The 20,651-nt window shown below is 41.0% G+C and overlaps 1 protein-coding gene across 13 annotated transcripts in view; it reads left to right on the plus strand.

The window, feature by feature from the left end:
* rbfox1 (RNA binding fox-1 homolog 1) overlaps nucleotides 1-17,993 on the plus strand; it is a 344,384-nt gene extending 326,391 nt beyond the window's left edge. For 8 of the 13 annotated variants that reach the window (XM_061885348.1, XM_061885350.1, XM_061885346.1 and 5 more), the window contains 2 exons: nucleotides 7,009-7,086; nucleotides 17,719-17,993. In XM_061885348.1, the coding sequence (XP_061741332.1) occupies nucleotides 7,009-7,086; nucleotides 17,719-17,796 (156 nt within the window). In that variant the 3' untranslated portion in view covers nucleotides 17,797-17,993. Of the gene's footprint in view, nucleotides 1-6,751; nucleotides 6,858-7,008; nucleotides 7,087-17,718 lie in introns of those variants that run through there. The other 5 variants (XM_061885351.1, XM_061885356.1, XR_009803974.1 and 2 more) reach the window with 4 other exon arrangements.
* Nucleotides 17,994-20,651: the final 2,658 nt, after the last annotated feature.

The raw sequence follows: 20,651 nt of genomic DNA on the forward strand, positions 1-20,651 counted from the left end.
AATCCGGTCTCTAAATGCATATTTCATTCTTTTTTTTCTCAGTTCTAACATAGCGCAACTAAGTACAACTGCTTGAATTTTAAATTTCTAGCAGGTTTAAAAGCTTTTTTTTCCCCATCCAAAATAGATGTATGTCCATTTACTACGCCTGCAGGTATTTTGGGGAAAAACATACCCACCCTCTGTAGACAAAAATGTTTATCCACACCAATGATGAAATATGCATTTGTTGGCTCTCACCCTAAGGTCAAAGCAACACTTGCATTACAAAAACATCTATTAGCATAGCAAAGTACACTGCAGTAAAAAAAGGGATGATTCAGGATAAGGGTTACAGCTTTGGTGTGGTATAAATAAACTTTTGTGAAGGTATGTGTGTATAAGTGTTATACTTCTCTGCACATTTAATATGTAAAATTGGAAAATACATAAATATATAATATAATGTAAAAATTGGGTTCCATGCTTATATGCGTTGTGTTGTCATTTAGGATAGGATAGACCAGTGGTGTCCAAACCACAGCACAAGTTCAATTTCAATAAGCAACCTGGCCATGCAGGGTGTTTTTATATCAAATATAAATACCCAGGGGTCTGACAGGTGGCAAATTATCACCATCTTCTCTACAACGTGAAAATGTTAGACTTTTTTGACTTTTCAAGCACAGCACCTACTTATACGACCCAATCCCAACAACCTTTCCTAATCATGGTGCGGAGAAAAAAAACATTCAACCAGCACAAAAATTCAACGCACATGGTCACACATAACACATCCTGCACACTGAACTTTGTGGATATTAGAAAAAAAAATGTCCCATCACCATAGAAAATCGAAATTACACCCATTTAAATCCATATTGATTAGATCTGGTTGATACTTCTGGTTGATTACAAAGCTTTAAAGAGGTTGACAGTGAAGTAAACAATTTAGGTTATTCATCAATCCATCCATTCATTTTCTACCGATTGTCCCTTTTGTGGTCGCGGGGGGTGCTGGAGCCTATCTCAGCTGGATTCGGACAGAAGGCGGGTACACCCTGGACAAGTCGCCACCCCATCGCAGGGCCAACACAGATAGAGAGACAACATCCACACTCACATTCACAAACTAGGGTCAATTTAGTGTTGCCAACCAGGTGCATGTCTTTGGAGGTGTGAGGAAGCCGGAGTACTTGGAGGGAACCCACGCAGTCACGGAGAGAACATGCAAACTCCACACAGAAAGATCCCAAGCCCGTGATTGAACCCAGGTTTTAGTAAATATTAATTATATATCCATCATGTCATTATAATATGTAAACATACATATATACATATACAACGACAAAAGTAGTGTTTAATGATAATCTAAAAATGATAAATAATTAATGATTTTCATTGCCCACTAACAATTTCACTGTGTATAGATAAATAATTGAACAAAAACACTGAACACCCACTTTGCAAAAAAAAAAAAAAAAAGCAGACGTCCAACACACATTTAGGAACACACGTCAAGGTGAGTTGAGGTTGTTAAACGTTTTACCGCACATAACCCTTACCAAATGTTGCCAAACAACCCACACATTAATGTTTTTTTAGACGCAGTTTTTTTACGGTAGGCAGATAAAATGAACATTATTGGGGTCGGCCAAAGAAAAGGCAAACTAATACAGTGGGGTGCGGGGACCCCTATAGGTAGTTGTCGGGTGTCCCCAGCTAAATGACAGATAGTTATGGGTCCATTTGTATACTCTCAGTTACATTAACATTGATATTATACATGAGGGCCCATAGATATAAATCCCATTAAATGTAGCTTTGATGTAGCAAACTACATACCCTGTTCCATATGAGTTGGGAAATTGTGTTAGATGTAAATATAAACGGAATACAATGATTTGCAAATCCTTTTCCACACATATTCAATTGAATGCACTTCAAAGACAAGATATTTGATGTTCAAACTCTTAATTTTTTTTTTTTTGCAAATAATAATTAACTTAGAATTGCATGGCTGCAACACCTGCCAAAGTAATTGGGAAAGGGCATGTTCACCACTGTGTTACACCACCTTTCTTTTAACAACACTCAATAAACGTTTGGGAACTGAAGAAACACATTTTTGAAGCTTTGAAAGTGGAATTCTTTCCCATTCTTGTTTTATGCAGAGCTTCAGTCGTTCAACAGTCCAGGGTCTCCGCTGTCGTATTTTACGCTTCATAATGCGCCACACATTTTCGATGTGGACTGCAGGCGGGCCGGGAAAGAACCCGCACTCTTTTTTTTACGAAGCCACACTGTCGTAACACTTGTCTTGCTGAAATAAGCAGGGGCATCCATGATAACATTGCTTGGATGACAACATATGTTGCTCCAAAACCTGTATGGACCTTTCAGCATTAATGGTGCCTTCACAGATGTGTAAGTTACCCATGCCTTGGGCACTAATATGGGTTGTACTTGTATAGCGCTTTTCTACCTTCAAGGTACTCAAAGCGCTTTGACACTACTACCACATTTACCCATTCACACACACATTCACACACTGAAGGAGGGAGTTGCCATGCAAGGCGCCAACCAGCACCCATCAGGAGCAAGGGTGAAGTGTCTTGCTCAGGACACAACGGACGTGACGAGGTTGGTACTAGGTGGGATTTGTACCAGGGACACTCTGGTTGCGCACGGCCACTCTCCCACTGCGCACACCCCCATACCATCACAGATGCTGGCTTTTGAACTTTGCTCCTATAACAATCCGAATGGTTATTTTCCTCTTATTTCTGAAGGACACCACGTCCTCTGTTTCCAAATATAATTTGAAATCTGGACTCGTCAGACCACAGAACACCTTTCCACTTTGCATCAGTCCATCTTAGGTGAGCTCGAGCCCAGCCAAGCCTGCGGAGTTTCAGGATATTGTTGATCAATGGGTTTGGCTTTGCATAGGGGAGTTTTAACTTGCACTTACAGATGTAGCGACCAACTGTAGTTACTGACAGTGGTTTTATGAAGTGTTCCTGAGCCAATGTGGTGATATCCTTTACTTACTGATGTCGGTTTTTGATCCAGTACCGCCCGAGGGATCAAAAGTCTGTAATATCATTGCTTACGTGCAGTGATTTCTCCAGATTCTCTGAACTTTTTGATGATTTTACGGACCGTAGATGGTAAAATCCCTAAATTCCTTGCAATAGCTCGTTAGGAAATGTTGTTCTAAAACTGTTCGACAATTTGCTTACAAAGTGGTGACCCTCACCCCATCCTTGTTTGTGAATTACTTAGCATTTCATGGGAGCTGCTTTTATACCCAATCATGGCACCCAACTGTTCCCAATTAGCCTGCACACCTGTGGGATGATCTATATAAGTGTTTGATGAGCATTCCTCAACCTTATCAGTATTTATTGCCACCTTTCCCAACTTCTTTGTCACGTGTTGCTGGCATCACATTCTAAAGTTAATGATTATTTGCACAAAAAAAAAAAGTTTATCAGTTTGAACACCAAATATGTTGTCTTTGTAGCATATTCAACTGAATATGGGTTGAAAATGATTTGCAAATCATTACATTCCGTTTATATTTACATCTAACACAATTTCCCAACTCATATGGAAACGGGGTTTGTACTTTTGCCGTGTAGCTTGTAGTACCTGGGGGTAAAGTTCGACCGAGATTTTAAATTCGAAAAAAAATCAGCAGCGTCGTTCAAAAATGGTTTTATCAATTACGCCAAATAGCGAAAGTGAAACCGCTTCTGTCAGGACATGATCTCGAGAAATTAATTCACGCCTTCATCTCGAATCGTTTAGACTACTGCAATGCCCTGTATGTAGGCATTAGCTAGGCCTCCCTCGCCCGCCTGCAGCTCGTGCAGAACTCTGCTGTTCGTCTGCTAACACAGACCCGCAGACGTGAGCACATCACCCCTATATTAGCGTCCCTTCACTGGCTCCCTGTGCGTTATTGAATCAATTTTAAACTCCTTCTATTTGCTTTTAAATGTCTAAACAACCTCGCGCCAACATATCTCTCCGACCTCCTTCAGCCTTACTGCCCCACTCGATCCCTAAGATCAGCCGATCAGCTGCTACTGACGGTCCCTGACACAAGGCTGAAGCTTAGAGGTGACAGAGCTTTCGCTGCTGCTGCTCCCGAGCTCTGGAACAACCTACCTCTGAGTGTTAGACAAGCCTCCTCTCTTCCTGTTTTTAAATCTATCTTAAAAACATACTTTTATTCCTTGGCTTTTACACTAAGTGATATCCATCCTGCAATGGCGCTCCATTGGACACCTGCTGTGAACCTGTTTTTATGTTTTATTTATTTATTTTTTATCATGTTCTGTTTGTGTTGTGTTGTTTTCTCGGTCCTCGTATTATCTTTTAACCTGTCCATTGTACAGCACTTTGGCTGCCCCTGTGGTAAATTTTAAATGTGCTTTATAAATAAAGTTGATTTGATTTGATTTATAGTGTGGAGGTTTCTCTCCTCTGGGTTCCTCGGACCACCAAGCACTGACATGACAGTTAGGTCTCCGGGCTACAAACCTGTTTTATTTTACAATTTAGTCTTTCTGTTGTGCTTTTCAGCAAGTGTTTGTTCGTGGCTGTCTCTCTCTCGCTCTCGCTCAACCTCCACCACCTCTCTCCTTCCCGGCTTCCGCCTTTTAACAGAGCGACAGGTGATTAGATAACCAGGCCCAGGTGAGCCATCTACGCACCTCTCCCTGATTTCAAAGCCGGTCCTGGCACACTCCGCTTTGCTGCAGGTTGCAGGCCACGCCCCCCGCCACATGTAGCTTGCTACAATTCTCCGGAGATAGCTTCCCCTGTAGCTTAGCTACATTTAATCAAAAGTAACTTGTAGCTTAGCTTAACACATTTTCCAAATAGCTTGCCCATCACTGATTATAGGTGCCACTACGGATGGACTAATTTAGCAGCACATTGATAGCAGTGAGCTAATGCTACTATATGCTGCTATTGTTAACACACGGAGTTCGCGGCTACTTCTGCTACGTCTTAAACTTGCTAAACGTAAATAATGGCCTATAATTCATGCATCTGTCACCTGGTAGTAAACAAATATGGCCATGTAACGAGAAGCTGGTGGACCTTGACATCGCCCAAGATGAATTGATTAACGTGATTAACATTTACCATGAAATGATTAACGTGGACTCCGACTTAAACAAGTTGAAAAACGTATTCGGGTGTTACCATTTAGTGGTCAATTGTAGGGAATATGTACTGTACTGTGCAATCTACTAATACAAGTCTCAATTAATCAATAATTAATGGCCAAAAAGACCCCAAAACAGGTTTCCTGCAGGAACATTTTTTAACCCTTTGTGAGAATTGTGATTAATTCTTCATCTAAACTGGGTCCCGTCGATCGGCATCCCAGCGAGACTGGAAGTATTACTCGTAAGTGTGTTTTATTATGGTTTAAAAAATTTAGTTTGTATGTTTAGCACCTCGCCATGCTGCAGATTCTAGTGTCACTCAGTCGGCTTCTTACACTTATTGCTCATCCTCTTTGTGTTCGGGCTACAAAATATAAGGAATGTGTATCATATTTTTTTAAAAGGTATTCATTGTTGGCTCTCACAAAGTCCGCTTGTTGATGGGGAAGGGATCTTTGGTTCCTAGCGCAATGTCACGAATCACATGCCTGGCTTCCTCCTTATCTCTCTGAATGCGATTGATACTATTTTGATAAAATCTATTTACTTCGGAAGTATTTTGGTGACATAAATCAGATATATATGATGATAGCTTCAATATAGAGGCAACTTATTTTTCTACTCTACTGCAGGCCCCCGGCCCTTAGTAAGAGTCTATCAAATACGACATAATACACCATTGAGAACTGTGGAGAGACAACGAGAATGCGGGCTCCCCTGGATGTGATTAAAAAAAGGTGGCGTGTGCTTTGTATTACCTGGCCGTTGAGGGAAGACTGCAGAAACGGCGAATGCTTTTGGACTGGCAAAGCAGACTGTATCAGTTTTTGTCCGCCATGTATGTCACGGAGTCAACGTCTAGGTCCAGAGTATATAAAGTCACCAAAAACAAATGGACAATGAAGGAGAAGGCAAAAGAGTAAGGAGCGTCCTTAAGTTAAAGTTAAAGTACCGACGATTGTCACACACACCTGACCAGATATCTAGATCCCTAGATTGATTCATGTAAAATATTCTCCATCACATTGTTTACTTTCACATGTTCATTTATTGGATTAATTTATGATGGCTCAGGTGTGATTCACTACAATAGGGCCCCACACACAGCACACTGGATTCCAGTTAATTGAAATACCACAACATTGGATATTGTTCAGATAAGTTCAAATTAAGAACTTGCACACAAAGCAACACTGGAGGTGGCCGACGTGCAGATGTTCCACGCATGCTTACTAGGTCGCGTTGACTGATGGGGGTAGGGGGTCTTAAACGACCATTGTGTGTGTGTGCGTGTGTGTGTGTGTGTGTGTGTGTGTGTGTGTGTGTGTGTGTGTGTGTGTGTGTGTGTGTGTGTGTGTGTGTGTGTGTTTGTGTGTGGACAAGGATAAGGTTAGGTGGGATTTACCCTGGATAACTAACCTGTAGAAGGGAACCTAGCAAAGAATGATACTCACCTTTCTTAGCCTTAATTCAGCATGATCCATCATCAAAAACCTTTGATTTGATTTTTGTAACACCCTTTTTTTTTAATCCATCCGTCCCTCTAACTTGTCATGATCAACTGGATTTCTTTCACATAGCTGTTGGCATGTTCCCCTGGCATGAAGCGTCTCGCTGTCCTTGCTGCATGACGATTGATCCGGTCACCAGTCTTTTCATCCACCATGGCTTTACACCGGAATAACGGTAATGTAGGACCGGAAACGTAGTCGCTGGATGTATAAGTTTGACAATGTTTTTTTTCTTGGCTGCTTTCCATGCTTCCTTGAACCTGTATTTGCCATCTGGAGTACTGGATGTGTGTGTCATATGATGTTTGTCTGTACATGTTTTTCAGAATACATTCGCCCCGCTGTCAGATGCCAAAACCCGGAGCCACGTTGACGATGTGGGGCTTGTGCTGTCCTCTCTCCAGGCTAGTATATACCGGGGAGGCTACAGCCGCTTTGCACCCTATTAACAGCGCGGCCAACTGAAACGCAACGAACGGACAGGAAGAACGTGTGTGTGTTTATGTGTGTGAGTGTATGTGTGAGTGTGTGTGGGTGTGTGTGTGAGAGAATGCGATCCGCAAGTTAAAAAGAGAGACATTGCTGAGGCCTGGGTATTGCAATACGTGCAATTTAAGCATAATTTGAGCATCTCCTAAGCGAGAAAAATATCTAAAAACTAAAAAGACAACTGATATTTTTCATCTTATACCTCAGATATTTTGTGCTGTGTATTTTGATATTGTGGGTTTTTAATTTATCGAGATTTAAAATACTTACACATACTTTATCAGCCATAGAGGTTTTTTTGTCCATGGTACTAATAGACAAACTGTTCATGTAAAATTAGGACACAGAGGAAATATTTATCAGATTGTTGTACACCAATCTTGTGGGATTATACTGTATATCAAAGTAACATGGTTTTTGATAGCATGTATCTCCTTTTTCATACATGCCTTTAGTGGACAATAATGTTGAGGTTGTTGTTTTTTGTTTTTTTTTAAACTATGATGTATTTTAATGCAGAGGTAAGAAGTGTTAAAGAACAATGACATAGGATTTTAAGCAGAATCCTAATTCTCCCCCTCATCCTGCCCTCCGTTTTGTGTGAATAATGTGCCAAATCTCTTCTATGGTTAAGGAAAGGTTCTAGAGCGTGGCCACCGCTGCTGCTCACTGCTCCTCTCACCTCCCAGGCGGTGGAATAAGGGGATGGGTCAAATGCAGAGAGTAATTTCACCACAACTAATGTGTGTGTGTGTGTGTGTGTGACTATCAGTAGTACTTTAACTTTAATTTTAAGTGCCAAGGGGTGTGATGCCCTCGACTTACGTGTGGTCCCGAACACACCTACGATGAAGTTTTAACGAAGTTCCCATCGTATCGCATTCACACACAAGATAGTTCAGGATGCTTTATTATTGTCCAGTCTTTAAAATGTACAAGACATATAAGAACTGAAATTACAGTGTCAGCACAGTCCCACTAAGAGCAGACATACGTTGCAGGGAGAAAAGAACAGGACCGCCAACGCATAAGCCACTTACAGCGCTCCTTAAAAAAGGTGGGAAAAAGGTGATATTGCGAAAGGGGGGAAGAGTAAAAAATATCAGTCAAAGGCGGGTCCAGGCTGAGTCCAAGGGAAATAAACTCATTGGCCATAGCACACATAAACAAGTTACATATAATCACAACAACTCGCAACAGAGGTGTCGTTGAGGAGCGAGGGAGGTCAAAAACGTACATCTTTGAGAGCCCTCGGGGATGTTTACAGAACAGCCTGCTCCTGTTGTTGCGGCGTCATTGCCCTTCGAGGGAGATAAATCGTAGATAAGGATTTTAGTTTTTCCGCGAGCAGACATTACAATGGCTTGTCTGTTCTATTCGTCAATGTTTTCCCTTTCCACAAGCTTCTCCATGATGTTATCCATCTTTCGATTCAGTTCAGAAATCGCCCCAGACTGTGAGCAGAAACCACACGCGTACGTAAATATACGAATTATTGACTTTCATAGTCATGACATTTTTATCAGGCATTCAGTCCTTTGATACTCGGTGTAAATATGTCCATGTTTCGAATATTTATTTAAAATTGCTAGAGTTATGTAACGCAGCGCTAGCTAATAAATTTTGATGTCGGACTAGCAGAAAACGGACTTTACTACGAATTTTTAAGGAATAAAGGTAAAGTACCACTGATAGTCACACACACTAGGTGTGGTGAAAATACCCTCTGCGTTTGACTCATCCTCTTGTTCCACCCCCTGGGAGGTGAGGGGAGCAGTGAGCAGCAGCAATGACTGCGCTCGGGAATCATTTTGGTGATTTAACCCCCAATTCCAACCCTTGATGCTTAGTGCCAAGCAGGGAAGTAATGGGTCCCATTTTTATAGTCTTTGGTATGACTCGGCCGGGGTTTGAACTCACGACCTACCAATCTCAGGGCGGACACTCTAACCACAAGGCCGTTGAGCAGCCAATCATGTTTAACATTAGCCATGTTAAAATGTTTTTTTAATTTTACAAACGCTTGTAAGAATGATGAAACGAACACAACTATTTTGCATTAAGTATCTTCTGAATACTATGACTTTCGCTTTTTTATAGCTTGTTATCTTGAGTGAGACAAACTGTAGAAAATGAATGGATAATCGTTAACAGCCACCAACAGCAAGTGATGGTGACGTAGCAGGAAACGAGGGTCGTGTTCGTTTGTTGGGGCATTTCCCACCACTATGTCCTGGCCCTCTGAATCGAGATTTGAGGGTTTCTGGTAAGACGTAGCAGGAAGGGTTATAATGGTGAGAATTGGGATTCAGCCTGGGTTTTTGTGGACATTAAGGGTCCTATTCTCCCATGTGCTAAGTGAAAGAAAGGGATTCTCGACTGTGCGCCTTTAAGAGATGCGCACTTTGTGTGGAGCAACCCTGAAATGTAGGCGTTCCCAGTCAAGTAATGGGCATTCATGTATTCTCCCATCGTAGTCTGATACTGCATTAAGCCCAACACCCGGGAAGGTGAAAGAACGTGTTGCACTTGAAGTGTGGATGCGCTTTAAACATGCATAATAAAATGGTAAAATAAACTCTCAGAAAACTGTCAGATCTATTCAGATTGGCTTAATTGAGACACCTGGAAACTACTATTAATAAGAGGATCACAAGGTAGAAAGGCCACGATGGCACTCTGATTTAACTAACACAAATCTAAATTAATCTTTGTCTTGTCTGCTAGAATTGAAGAGAAGAAGTGTGATCTCAGTGGAAGGTTATTAGTTTGACATCCGGGAACTGACGGATGTCCAGGCTAGAGAACAATTTAGACTGGACTCTGGGGCCATCATGAAACCATGTGACTAGAGTAATTTCTGGGCTATAGAGCGCACCAGTATTCAAGCCGCACCCACCAAATTTAGAATAAATTAATATGTTTACATATGTAAGCCACATCGGACTATAAGCCCTAGATATATACCGGTACAAAATATTTTGTAAATGTTTATTTACATACATTGTTCCCAAACCGTGCCTGTAACACAGCAGTAAAACGGCTGATCAAACAAAACAGAACCCATCGTCAGGCCATAGAACAATTTAGACTCGACTCTGAAGCCATAATTAAACTATGTGACTACCCCTATTTTCTGAGCTATAGAGTGCACCACTATTTCAACCGCACCCACCAAATTTAGAAGAAATAAATATATTTACGTATATTAGCCGCGCCGGACTATAAGTCCCATATATACTGGTATGAAAGATTTTGTAAATATTTATTTACATACATTGTTTCCTAACAGTGCCTGTAACACGGCAGTGAAACGGCTGATCAAACAAAACAGAAGCCATTGTCATGGATCCATTAGCTGTGGAAGCTAGCTCTCCAATCAGCTAAACAGACTCTATAATTCAGCGGCCACGTTTTGGTGAATTTATAAAATTTAAACAATACAAAAAAATTATAAGTTAATAATTCTAACACATACACTTGTAAACATGTTAGCATATTTACTAATGCTAACGACGCTAGCTTGAGTACATTATGAAAGTTTGTACAAATATGCATGAAAACACTCCTGTAGACATCACACATGGGAAGGGTTTGGAAAACATGAATTGTCATAGTTATATTGTAAATTGTACAAACTTTACCTGGAGGGATGAATGAAAAATCCTGTCCAGCAGAAACGCTATGGATGGATATATTTACAGCACGAAACAGGAAATACATTATCGAACTCATCCAAAGGATGGCAATGCCATGGCACAAACACCAGACTTGTTAAGTGTTAGCAAAGAAAAACATGAATAATCCGCATGGTTTAAAGCTTCGGAAAAAGTAGCGGTTTAGAGTCCGGAAGCTACGGTATACAACAGACAGCACATAAATAATGTAGCATTACACAAAAACGAGACACAAACAGCTATCTAAGCCCATCACAAATTGTTGTACTGAAACAGAACCTTTGACATCCCAAAAAGCGTCAAAGTGGTTAAAATAACATTTCATCCACGGAGTCACACTCAGCCGGAAGAAGTCATCACCATGGCGACACATGTAACCATAGCCTCGATTGACGCGGCCATTTCTGATTTAAAGTATTATCTTTTAAAGGCATTCACTCCAGCCAAAGCCCCCCCAAAAAAGGTGTCACAGGTATCGGACTGCCGATATTATCGGCAGTCCGATACCTGTGATACCGATAAATGTTTTAAAATGTAATATCGGAAATTATCGGTGTTGGTTTCAAAATTATCGGTTTCAAAAAGTGCAATTTCTTACTTTATAAAACGCCGCTGTGTACACGGACGTAGGGCGATGTACAGTGCGCCAATAAACCTTAAAGGTACTGCCTTTGCATGCCAGCCCAATCACGTAATATCTACGGCTTTTCGCACACACACAAGTAAATTCAATGCATACTTGGTCAACAGCCATACAGGTCACACTGAGGGTGGCCGTATAAACAACTTTAACACTGTTACATATATGCGCCACACTGTGAACTCACACCAAACAAGAGTGACAAAAACATTTCGGGAGAACATCCGCACCGTAACACAACATAAACGCAACAGAACAAATACCCAGCCCCCCTTGCAGCACTAACTTTTCCGGGACACTACAACATTCACCCTGCTACCCCCTAACTCGCCACCTCAACCCCGCCCCCCAAACGCCGCCCACCTCAACCTTTTCATGCTCTCAGGGAGAGCATGTCCCAAATTCCAAGCTGCTGTTTTGAGGCATGTTTGAAAAAAAAAGAATGCACTTTGTGACTTCAATAATAAATATGGCAGTGCCATGTTGGCGATTATTTTCCATAACTTGAATTGATTTGTTTTGTAAAACCTTGTTACATTGTTTAATGCAACCAGCGGGGCATCACAACAAAATTAAGGACAATAATGTGTTAATTCCACAATTGTACAATATATATCGGTATCGGTTGATATCGGAATCGGTAATTAAGAGTTGGACAACCTCAGAATATCGGATTTGGGCAAAAATGCCATTATTGCCATAGACAAATGTCAGTTTATTAGTGATGAGCTCACACCTGAGCTTCACTTACACAGGGTGGGTGTGTCCATGGTCTGGATGGGAGCACAGGAATAAGAGAAAAGTGCGTACGTACAAAAACACTTAAACGCAAACGGGGGAATAGGACCTAAATGTGCAGGAAAGTAAAAGCATCATAGATCAGCAAACGATTGTTAATTCCTTGAATTCTGTTATTTCTAGATCATAACTTCCCTATTATCTTTGTTTTTGAGGGGGGGAATGACCTCCACTTTCCACACCTTTTTGTACAGAAAATCTACAGTTATGTGCGTTGTTGAAAATTAAGTATTTTTCATTGTTATCTGAACAAGTATTTGTATGTGTATTATTTTATTTATTTTATTACCTGTTATAAATTCCTGTACATTTTGCCCTTTCTGTGACTAATAGTTTTTTCCAGATATAGGTTCAATGCTTTTGGGTTCTTGTTTTTGTTTCAGGGGACTTTAGTCGCGATCTCAAGTTTAGATGCTAGTTAAAAGCAATCCCCGCTAGTATAGGTTTAGATAGAAACGTGTGAATAGTTTAGTCGCTAAGGAGTCAATGATGCGAGTCGGCACGTTATTCAGACTGTAGCTTTATTGCCTCAATAATGTGGTTTCTCTCGCACATCACGTCAAGCCAAAGGATCCAGTGGATAGCAACATATCCGTTGTGTTTTTGTGTTTACCAATATTCTGCATAATATCCAACAGGGGGAGAGGAGTGTCATGGTAACCTAACCATCTCTTTAGTTAGTTGACTAGTCTGTGAGGTACAATATGAAAACGAAACGCCATCTGAAGAATATTAAAAAGGAGATGATTTAGATTCGTGGCACCGATGCGTTTCTGTTCCGAGTAGCAATGGTAGATGTTTTTATAGGAACTTCCAATATATTCATTGGTAAAATTGACAATTTTTTATATTGCTGGAGAAATTTTAAGAATATCTTGCATTTTGTTGTTTGTTTTTGCCTGTAGATTTAATGGGGAGGGGTTAAAACAAAACAATCCGATGTTGTAACATATTTGAACTGTGTCATGAAGATGTTCTCTTATATGAAACACATTATGGTATAAAGTTTTAGATTAGACACATTAGGGCGAGCTATCTTCTTTTCAAGGTCATGTTCTGATTTTATTTCCAAATAATCACTTTGTTGTTATGCAGTATGTATGCTCATGGTTTACTTTGTCCAATGTACTATTTTGCACTATTTGTAATTGAACATAATCTGAGACATATCAGCGCAGTAGTTGTACATTTCCCCTGTCTTTTTATTCTCATCTTATTGCAACGGACACCTGGGGTTGCCAACTTGCCCAAAACAAATACGGGAGACCTTGTTAGACTATCTTCATCCCGAACTTTGTGATGATTTGTTCCATTATCTTTTTTTTACGTTTTAAAACTATTGTTTAATTTTACGACTCGCAAACAGGCAGCATCTGCAGTAAGAGGGTGGCTGAGCTGGAAGATGTCTATGAATGCTGTCATTCATCCAGGTCATTGTCATCTCAGGACATTAAATTAATCGCAAGTTGGACTGATAGGTTTGTCTTAGAAGACGTTTTGCTTTTCATCCGAGTAGGCTTCATCAGTTTGTGCTCATAGACTTACATCGGTCAAATCTCGTCGAGCGGCTTTGGATTGTCCGATAATATCGGACTGCCGACATTATCGGCCGATAAATGTTTTAAAATATAATATTGGAAAATATCGATATCGGTTTCAAAATTATTGGTATCTGTTTCAAAAAGTCAAATTTATGACTTTTTGATACGCCGCTGTGTACATGGACGTAGGGAGAAGTACAGAGAGTCAATAAACCTTAGACGCTGCCTTTGCGTCGCGGCCCTTTCACATAATATCTACGGCTTTTCACAAACACTTGAATGCAAGACATTCTTGGTCAAAAGCTATACAGGTCACATTGAGGGTGGCCGTATAAACATCTTTAACACTGTTACAACTATGCACTGTGAACCCACACTAAACAAGAATGACAAACACATTTCGGGAGAACATCCGCACCGTGACACAACAGAACAAATACCCAGAAACCCTTGCAGCAATAACTCTTCCGGGATACTACAATATACACTCCCCGCTGCTCCCTAACCCACCTCAACCCCCCGCACCCCAAACCCGCCCACCTCAACCTCTCCATGCTCTCTCAGGGAGAGCATGTCCCAAATTCCAAGCTGCTGTTTTGAGGCATGTTAAAAAAAAAAATCACTTTGTGACTTCAATAATAAATGTGGCAGTGCCATGTTGGCATTTTTTTCCATAATTTGAGTTGATTTATTTTGGGAAAACCTTGTTACATTGTTTAATGCATCCAGCGGGGCATCACAACAAAATAGGCATAATAATGTGTTGATTTCACAACTGTACATATCGGTATCGGTTGATATCGGAATCGGTAATTAAGAGTTGGACAATATTGGAATATTAGATATTGGCAAAAAAGCCATTATCGGACATCTCTCGTCTCAAGCTTTGGGTAATAGTAATAATGGATTCGATTTACACAGCGCTTTTTTAGACAAACAACATGCTTCACCGGGAACTGAAAACCCATTCTTATTTCACTTTTCATTCACACATTGATGGTGGTTAGCTATGTTGGTAGAGTGGCCGTGCCAGCAACTTGAGGGTTCCAGGTTCAATCCCCTGCCATCTTAGTCACTGGGCAAGACACTTTACCCACCTGCTCCCAGTGTCACCCACACTTAGATATTGGGTTTCACTATGTAAAAGCGCTTTGAGTCACTAGAGAAAAGCACTATATAAATATAATTTACTTCACTTCACATTTGTAGCCGTAGCTTCCCTGGGGTAGACTGACAGAAGGGTGGCTGCCAATTTGCGGCCATTATATATTAGTGGTACGGTATAGGGTCAGGAACGGCTCGCGAGCGATTTCTTTTTTTAAATAGTGTTTTAAAAGCCGTATTGGTCAATACTTGTGGCTGTGGCAGCGTCTGTGTGACGACACTGCTCAGCAGGTGGGTGGGGAGGGGTTACAGACACATCTTAAAGTGTCAGACACCGAGTGCATACATGAATGCAAATTTCATATCAAACAGTCTCCATAAACAACCTGCAAACGCATATGCCAAGGGTGGCCATTACGTCGATGGTGAGCTACCGGTCGATCGCGGAGGGTGTGTCAGTCGATCACCAGCCAGGCATTAAAAAAATAGACCTAAAAATGAGTAAGGATCAATCGTCACCAAGACGTCACTTTCGTCACTTGATTGACATTCACGACACCCGAGAGTCTTGTGAGAAAACGCCGGCTGCTGTGAGATCATTATTAAGAAAAAATGACAGACAAGAAGGTGAGAAACACTTTTTATTTCAACAGACTCTCGTGCCGAACCTGCCGTCAAAACTCTAAAGACCGACTGCACAGTTCCTGTCTTCACAATAAAATAAGAGTCTCTCAAAGTAAGCGCTAGCAAGCTACGAGTTTGCCGCCAATGTATTTCTTGTAAAGTGTAGAAAAAGGAGTATGGAAGCTGGACAAATAAGATGCCAAAAACCAACCACTTTCATGTGGTATTGGACAAAAAGCAGGACTTTTTTTTTCCTCCATTCAAAAATGTGGAAGTTACCATCACTACTGTCTGATTCTAATCAATGCAAGTCATCAGAATCCGGTCATAAATCAACTTATATTTTTGTCTTCATGAAAGTAAGGAATCTATACGTGTTAAACATGATTGTATTATTTAACTTGTTAAAAAAATGTCTCTTTCCTAAATAAATAAATATAAATTACATATATGAATGAGGTAGATCCCTTTGACTTGGCCAATTGAAAAGTACTGTAGCTTGTCTGCAGAAAAAGCGTGGGCACCCCTGGCATATGCGAACTAATCATCCAACAGTGCAATTCATGGAGTTGGAGAAAATGCAAGCAAGATGAAGGTGTGTCAACTCTTGAACTGTTGCTGATTCCTACACCTGTCGCATCAGTCACTGCATCACCATCACAGCCACCTGGTAGACCTGTAACCTAGGACTTTTTGAGACAGTTTTTACAGAAGACAGGTTAAATTATGTTAAGTTTATTTCTAAAGCCATAAACTTACTATTTATGTTATATTTAGTTTTTTTATTACATTAGTTAGTCATTTCACATGTAATTTGGCAATAATTTTAATTTAACTAAGCTGAAAGAGGAGCTGAAAAAAGAGCCTTAAATCTCATCAGTACTGTACGGCCCCTCCAACCACCACCAAACATTTATTCCCATTCATAAGGAGGGTGAAGTGTCTTGCCCAAGGACACAACGGTCGTGACTACGATGGCGGAAACTGGAATCGAATCGAACCAGTGTAGAGACGCTGCTCCTTCGCCTCAAGAGCTCGCCAGTTGAGATAGCTCGGGTATTTAGTCCAGATGCCGCCCAGGCGCAACCCTGGTGAGGAGTTCCGCACATGCCCAGCCAGAAGTAGGGCACAGAGTAGATCTAGGCACGCTAAGGGATTATGTCTTCCGGCTGGCCTTGGCGTTCTTCCTGTGGAACTGGTTTAGGCGGCCAGAGACCAAGCAGTCTGAGCTGCCCTACCAAACTGCTGACCCCAGATATGTTAAAGAAAATGAACGGATGGATGGTCAAACCTGAATCAAATTACATAATTCATAATTTTGAACAATTTCCCTTGTGGATCATTAAAGGTTGTCTAAGTCTAAGTCTTAAGATGGGGTCGTAGATAGCATGTAGTCCCGACAGCTGGGTTTGAATCTCCGTTCGGGCATCTATGAGTATTGGTTTTCTGGTTTTCTCCTGGTTTTCTCCGGGTACTCCGTGCCCTGCGATTGGTTGACGACCATGGTGTACCCCACCTCTCGCCCAAAATCAACTGGGAAATGCTAATGAGTATAAGAGGTAAGAAAGTGGCTGGCCTTTTTTTGTACATACACAAATTTTTGAAAAAGTATGTTTTTTTATTCCAAATGACAAAAAATTACCAGAATGAAATTGATAACTGTCTTTCAGCGTGACAATCGCATGATGTAGTTTCTTGGGGTTTACAGTGAAGACAGAAGAGTTGGTGAGTCGTGGCATTTTTGTTTTCTCTTTTGGATTTAGTTTGTCCTCAAATTTCACGTAGTTAAGTGATATTTGACAAAATATTTTTGTTCCTTAAGATATTTCGGGCAAAAGGCTCCCGGTTTCTAATTTCGGGAGGATTTTTGATTTTCGAGGGACGGTTGGCAACCCTGGTATCACCCTGCTTTTAAAGACACTCAACCTTTACTCTTTGAAAAGTAACTGTTTGACTATTACACAATTATATACATATGAGAAGCGAATCAATTGTGAACAAGTTAATGAATAATGTAAATAGAAGTTAATGGAATCAATCTGTAGTGTATTTGAACCACGCTACATGGGGAACGGGTGTTTGGCCTGTACCACGTTCTGTTTACGGACGGTCCGAATTAGTGCTGTTGTTAAATACTTCTCTTCCTTTTTGTATCTATCATAGGGAAAACCCCTCAAATGCACCTCACAAAAGGCAGCCATGAAAAGTATCGGTGCGGTTTACCTCAGCTCTGTGTGCTGAGTGAGGATGTTTGTTGAGAAACAGGACGATGAAGGTGTTCACTATGCTGAATGTCTGACTCTGCATCTACTTTATCCAAGTGCTGCTTCCAGTAGGTGTTGTGGTTCAAAACAAGGCTTCCTGCACCGTCATTGTATGTGCATGTACTACGGTTCTTCCACTTATCAATAACCATCAATAAAGTTTGGTTTTCTCAAGTTTTTTCCCCACTCTGTTTCTTCTGTGAAAAGTGATTTCTTGGAGACTACACTAAGTTCACATCAAGCACATTTTTTTACGTTGGTAACATTGATCACCAGTGCAATAACTATGGATCTGACTAAGTAGTCCATACAACCTGGTTGCTCAAGTCTTTACCTGCTGACTTTGGGTGACAACGCGCCTATCCAGTACACCTTCGACTGAGGGCATGAAGTGTGGTGTGCCCCAATGTTCAGAACTGTGCCCAAAGTTTATTTTATATACTGTACTTCGGGACAGGCGGGTTGTCACCCAAACTCGTCTTTACCCGCTGACTTTGGGTGACAACCCGCCTATCCAGTACACCTTCGACTGAGGGCATGAAGTGTGGTGTGCCCCAAGGTTCAGAACTGTGCCCAAAGTTTATTTTATATACTGTACTTTGGGACAGACGGGTTGTCACCCAAAGTCGTCTTTACCTGCTGACTTTGGGTGACAACCCGCCTATCCAGTACACCTTCGACTGAGGGCATGAAGTGTGGTGTGCCCCAAGGTTCAGAACTGTGCCCAAAGTTTATTTTATACACTGTACTTGAAAGACTTAAAGGTGCCACTTCCACACAGGTTGAAAAGAATACATTTGCTTGAAAATTGTCAATATTTTTCACAATTACTAAATTTATAAATTTATAATGTCGGTAACATTGATCACCAGTGCAATAACTATGGATCTGACTAAGTAGTCCATACAACCTGGGGGCTCAAGTCTTTACCTGCTGACTTTGGGTGACAACGCGCCTATTCAGTACACCTTCGACTGAGGGCATGAAGTGTGGTGTGCCCCAAGGTTCAGAACTGTGCCCAAAGTTTATTTTATATGCTGTACTTCGGGACAGGCGGGTTGTCACCCAAACTCGTCTTTACCCGCTGACTTTGGGTGACAACCCGCCTATCCAGTACACCTTCGACTGAGGGCATGAAGTGTGGTGTGCCCCAAGGTTCAGAACTGTGGCCAAAGTTTATTTTATATACTGTACTTCGGGACAGGCGGGTTGTCACCCAATGTCGTCTTTACCCGCTGACTTTGGGTGACAACCCGCCTATCCAGTACACCTTCGACTGAGGGCATGAAGTGTGGTGTGCCCCAAGGTTCAGAACTGTGCCCAAAGTTTATTTTATATACTGTACTTGAAAGACTTAAAGGTGCCACTTCCACACCGGTTGAACAGAATACATTTGCTTGACAATTGTTAATATTTTTTCAAATTACAAAGTTTATACAACAAAATGTTTTGCCGGCCCGAATAAACTGATTGGTGTTTATGGCATACTTGCCAACCCTCCTTATTTTCCTGGGAGACTCCCAAATTTCAGTACCCCTCCTGAAAATCTCCTGGGGCAACCATTCTCCGGAATTTCTCCCAATTTCCACCCGGACAACAATATTAGGGGCGTGCCTTAAAGGCACTGCCTTTAGCGTCCTCTCTCACCTGAAAAGGAGACTATTATATATGTCTCCGTTATCCATAGGTTTATCTGTAACCCATAAAGTAGTCAGGCACGGAACTATTTCTCAGCGTATGTTTATTACAGCCGTTACATTAATACACTGACACACAACATCCGGATTCCCATCATGCATTGCTTCAAAACTACGGCAAGTAGTAATGTCCAAAAACATAACAGAGGCGCAGCAGAAGAACGAAGAAGAGACATGGCGACGACGAGTAAGAAGAAGTACGCTTGCAAGTTCCAAAATGATTGGAAAAATTATTTCAGTTCATCCAGGACAACTTGAAGGGGAAGGGGTATGCTGCCTGCAAATTTTGTAGATCAGACTTCTCCATTGAACACGGTGGCCGAACGGATATACTCATTTATGAACGGATTATATATATATATATATATATATATATATACAGTGGGGCAAAAAAGTATTTAGTCAGCCACAGATTGTGCAAGTTCTCCCACTTAAAATGATGACAGAGGTCTGTAATTTTCATCATTGGTACACTTCAACTGTGAAAGACAGAATGTGAAAAAAAATCCAGGAATTCACATTGTAGGAATTTTAAAGAATGTATTTGTAAATTATGGTGGAAAATAAGTATTTTGGTCAACCATTCAAAGCTCTCACTGATGGAAGGAGGTTTTGGCTCAAAATCTCACGATACATGGCCCCATTCATTCTTTCCTTAACACGGATCAATTGTCCTGTCCCCTTAGCAGTAAAACAGCCCCAAAGCATGATGTTTCCACCCCCGTGCTTCACAGTAGGTATGGTGTTCTTGGGATGCAACTCAGTATTCTTCTTCTTTCAAACACGACGAGTTAAGTTTATACCAAAAAGTACTATTTTGGTTTCATCTGACCACATGACATTCTCCCAATCCTCTGCTGTATCATCCATGTATCCATTTTGGTTTTTTCACGGAATGGGACAACCCAAAATGTACATGAAAATAAAGAAAGTTTGAGACACTAGTGATTTAGGGCTATATAAGTAAACATTGATTGATTGAAAGTGGGATTTACAATAGTAACTGAACAATAAAACACTGAATATTAACAACATATGAACGTCGCTCCTCTTCTACTGCTCAGACCACATCTTTGATTGTTGTGTATCTTCTACAATCAAGAAAAACACAACAAAAATGTAACAGCAAAATGTG

This window comes from Nerophis ophidion, linkage group LG23 (genome assembly GCF_033978795.1).
Source record: "Nerophis ophidion isolate RoL-2023_Sa linkage group LG23, RoL_Noph_v1.0, whole genome shotgun sequence".
NCBI lineage: Eukaryota > Metazoa > Chordata > Actinopteri > Syngnathiformes > Syngnathidae > Nerophis > Nerophis ophidion.